The sequence below is a fragment of the Coregonus clupeaformis genome, chromosome 17 (assembly GCF_020615455.1).
Source record: "Coregonus clupeaformis isolate EN_2021a chromosome 17, ASM2061545v1, whole genome shotgun sequence".
Classification (NCBI taxonomy): domain Eukaryota; kingdom Metazoa; phylum Chordata; class Actinopteri; order Salmoniformes; family Salmonidae; genus Coregonus; species Coregonus clupeaformis.
In genome coordinates, this window is record NC_059208.1 from 37,300,632 (window position 1) to 37,304,646 (window position 4,015).

General features: G+C 39.3%; 1 protein-coding gene across 2 annotated transcripts in view; it reads left to right on the top strand.

The window, feature by feature from the left end:
- Window positions 1–338: 338 nt before the first annotated feature.
- The window catches only part of LOC121586333 (G2/M phase-specific E3 ubiquitin-protein ligase-like), a 4,554-nt gene continuing 877 nt past the window's right edge, over window positions 339–4,015 (top strand). The window contains exons 1-10 of one of the 2 annotated variants that reach the window (XM_045226648.1): window positions 339–506; window positions 606–706; window positions 830–1,005; window positions 1,363–1,557; window positions 1,867–1,953; window positions 2,616–2,869; window positions 2,951–3,076; window positions 3,306–3,446; window positions 3,612–3,720; window positions 3,827–4,015. The exon at window positions 3,827–4,015 is cut by the window's right edge and continues 877 nt beyond it. In XM_045226648.1, the coding sequence (XP_045082583.1) occupies window positions 447–506; window positions 606–706; window positions 830–1,005; window positions 1,363–1,557; window positions 1,867–1,953; window positions 2,616–2,869; window positions 2,951–3,076; window positions 3,306–3,446; window positions 3,612–3,720; window positions 3,827–4,015 (1,438 nt within the window). In that variant the 5' untranslated portion in view covers window positions 339–446. The remainder of the gene's footprint in view (window positions 507–605; window positions 707–829; window positions 1,006–1,362; window positions 1,558–1,866; window positions 1,954–2,615; window positions 2,870–2,950; window positions 3,077–3,305; window positions 3,447–3,611; window positions 3,721–3,826) is intronic. The other variant, XM_045226649.1, reaches the window with a different exon arrangement.

Below are 4,015 nucleotides of genomic sequence, written 5' to 3' on the forward strand. Positions count from 1 at the left end.
AAAATTCCAAGCGTACTGTTTAAAGCTGAACTTCTTACTTCAGGACTTGGAGAGCAAAAGTAACATTTTCAGGTCAGTGCGAAACTAGGCATTTACCAAAAGTAAAAAAAAGTTTGTACTGTCTGTGGCTTGTTGAAATTATTTGCATTTCTTTTTATAGTGACTCAAACTTAATTGGTGTTCATAGTGTCAATAATAGTTATCACAGGCTTATTTGCTTAATTTAAGGTGAGGTGAGTTATGATTTTGTTTTGTTTTTTTCTCCAGGGAATGACCACGATCCCATGGTTATAACAAATAAACTGATGGAAGTGTTTCGAAGCTCCAACAAGGGGGGAGGCTTTGAATTTCTAAAACTTGTAGGATCTACTCGCAGTCGAAATCTTGCGTTGCTTCAGTGTCCCAGCACTGGATACACCCTTGCCTATCTGAAAGATCCATCGACGATGATTGGACAGGCTACAATCTACATACGTCCACTTCAACAGGATCTACCCTTAGATTGTGTACATACATTTACAGAGACTTAGTTTAATACATAATCAAAACAAAGATTACTGGTGACTTTTAATCATTAATTAAAAGCCATTTGTTGTTGTTGTTAGGAGAGCTCACGTCCTGCCTCTGGTCCAGTCATCCCCTGCATCACTTGTCAGAAGGAAGTTCCCTTTTCAGAGATGAAGCTGCACAGATTGAGCTGCAATGGGTATGTACTTCTTAAAGCAATGCAAGGGTAGCATAATTTATTTTCTTTGGGAATATGTCTCTCTTATTGTTGTGCACACAAATAAGCGAGTATGACCATCATTTCAATTGTGTTAACTTCAAGGACACCCATGCAGGAATCAGAAAGAGAACAAGAGGGAGGCCAAAGTGAAGAAAATGATAGTGAGACAGCCCTAGTCAGTGACAGTGTTCCAGTGAGGCCTGAAACATCAGCTGAGAGTGCAGTAGTACCGGCAGTGATTGTCAACGAGGAGTTGGATCGCAAAGAAACAGACAGTGGTTTGTGTCATCACAATAGTGTTGCTATAAGATTGTGTGTAACTGAAAAGTTAATAGAAAGATAACACCTGTAGGATATAATTAGATAAGATAATACAGTTACAGACAATTAATAACATGCAACTGGGTTTTTCTATTTTTCTAATATTTAGTTGTAGTTGTTTAGTAGTGCTGTTTTTATGTCAACTCAGCGTTGTGACAGGTTCTGAAGATGTTGGGTCTCACGTTTTGTCAGTGAAATGAACAGAATTTTCCTCCTGTTCTGTAGAGTGAGAGGATATCTGTATATGCAGGTAACATGCCAACTCACAATATGTCTCTCTGTAATATATAACTTTATTGTTGTTGTTTGTTTAGAATGGAAGCTTATTAAAGAACCCACTCAAGCTGCCAAAGTTTTCAAAGAGAATCTGCTAAGGGAACATGCAACTGGGAAACCACTTAGAATGAAGATGGATGTAAGGGACTCTGAAGAGGACAGGGAACGGGAGCTTCTCTTATTCTATAAACAGCAGCAAGAATGGGCATGTCCACTTCATTGTACTCTGGTTGGTAAGTAATATAACATTTATAATATAAATACATCAGTACAGTTTATACCACTCAAGTAGCTTATATGGAATTGTTAAATGGGAGAATGGAATGCACAAAATTATATAATTGATAAAAATGTTATATGTATGTATGTGAATATTGTGCACAATATACTCTTGTTATCTGGAATAATCAATATTAAGGATGCTATTCTAGAATTACAGCCAATAGAAGTTTTTCTCCCTTTCTTGTTAAATGTTACCAAATCCAGTTACCTGTATTAGGCCGCCACTTTTTTCCAGTGTTATTATCAGTATTTTATTTCAGGTGATGTTGCTATCGGAGAGGGAGTGATGCGGTACTTTATGACAACAATCATATCCAAACTCCAGTTTGGATTCAGTCTAGATCTTGGTAAGTATCTTACTAATTTTTTTGAAGGTTAATCCATCTATAAATTGCAGAAATGTCTGTCTGTAGCGCATGTCTCTCAGTTAGTCCGATGGATTTCAAACTTGACAGGTGTCTTGCTCTGGTCACGAGTAAGTGCAGTGCCAAGTTTGACGACGTTTGGATAAACGCAAAAGATAGCGTTACATATATAGGTAAAAGAAGCACACATTGGCTTTTGCCGCTCTTGCTGCTTGCCATTCTCACACTGCATGCAACGCTGACTGAGCACCTGTTTGTGTCGTGACTCACTCTACACCGCCCTCTCTCTATGCGCGCACACACACACACGCGTACACGTACGTTCTGGTGGTTGATGAACGCGGATATGTGCTGTTTAGCGGAGGGCCGGTGGGCAATGTTTTGTGTCAGGTAAGTCTGTAGTAGGGTATACAGGGGAATTGAATTTGAAGTGGTTTGGGGTCCTTCTGTAAGTCATTTTGGAGTAGGCTACAATTTGGTTTAAGTGAATTCTACAAGCAGCAATACCACAGGCCAAGTAATCGCCACTAGTATGATGTAATATATCTATCTATCTATCTATCTATCTATCATACATTTTTATTTCATGTATTTAAGAGGTTAATTGTTGTGACTTTATTCCCTGCTCTCTTGGTACTTTACAGGAGGAATGGGCCGAACACTGCTATTTGAGGGTGAACCTGACCATCTTGTTCCAGCAGCATCAGAGGCACTTATTGAAAGCAACCTCTTCCGGGTTGCAGGAAGGATGTTGGGCCACACCTTTCTGCATGATGGTCCCCATGTCACAGGACTAAGTCCTGCTGTAATTCATGTACTGTTCAATGGGGACCCTGAAATGGCTACTGTTGTTACAGAAGACTGTCCTGATCTGCACATCAGGAGCATCATAGAACTGGTATGTAACCTAAAAGAAACTTTGCCATGTAAAAAAATATTGCTTGGGCAGATATAATAACTTGTATGGTCTTAATTCTAGCTTGAACATGAAGATCTTACACCGGAACAGAAGGACACAGTTTCAGATCTTTCCATGTCTTGGGATCTTCCGGCAGTCACCAAAACAAATCGGAGATGGCTACATAACAAACTTCTACTCCATGCAGTGAGTTCCTGCTGGTTAAGTGACAGAATTCATCGCTGTACTTGTTGAAATTATAGAATGTGTTGTGAACCCTGGCTTGTTATGTTAACACGAGAGTTTAAGTACTAGAGTTTTAATGGATTTTTATAAAGCACTTTATTGTGTTTATTAACATTTTTCCTACTGTGCCAACTTTTGTCAAATTTGGGTTAAGGATTTGGGCTGTAATATGGGTCGGTCTGTCTCTTAGGTCGTTGGGAGGACCATGCGCCAAATTAAACAGTTGAGAAAGGGACTGAAAGATGTGATGGTATGGCCCCTGCTGACATCTAGGCCGGATGTTGTACCACTTCTTTTCCCCAAAATGGCTGAAATGCAGTTCACACCCCAGGTAAGTCAGTAATTTAGTTATATTTGTGACTTAACTTGATGAATTTACGTGTATTTTCAATGACTGAGATGGATATTTTTCCATTTTCTAAGAATTTGATCTGCATAGTCCTTCACCAAAATAAGTTCTCCCTTTTTTTAAATTACAATTTTTGTTTTCTTTAAGATGCTCCTAGAAAAAATCACATGGCCAGTTGAGGACAGTGATGATGAAGACTTTGACTTAGACACCACCTGCCGCATCACTGGCTTTCTAAGGATGTTCATTGAAACAGGTATAAACCTTATTTTCTCTCTTTACAAATGCTTCTATGTCTCATGGATAGATATGATCAATTACAGTTGAACTAAATGTCTTTAATCCATTTTATGACTTTTTAGCTTCATCAGGTACCCTGGCCCAGCTGCTGACATTCTGGGTTGGCTGGGAGATGCTTCCTCCTGAACTGAGAGTGGAGATTTCTGGGGGAACCCTTCCTACGTCCTCCACATGCTTTGAAACCCTAAAGCTGCCAGCTCATTTCAAACTCTACATGGACTTTGAGAAAGCACTTGTCGCTGCCATAAAAA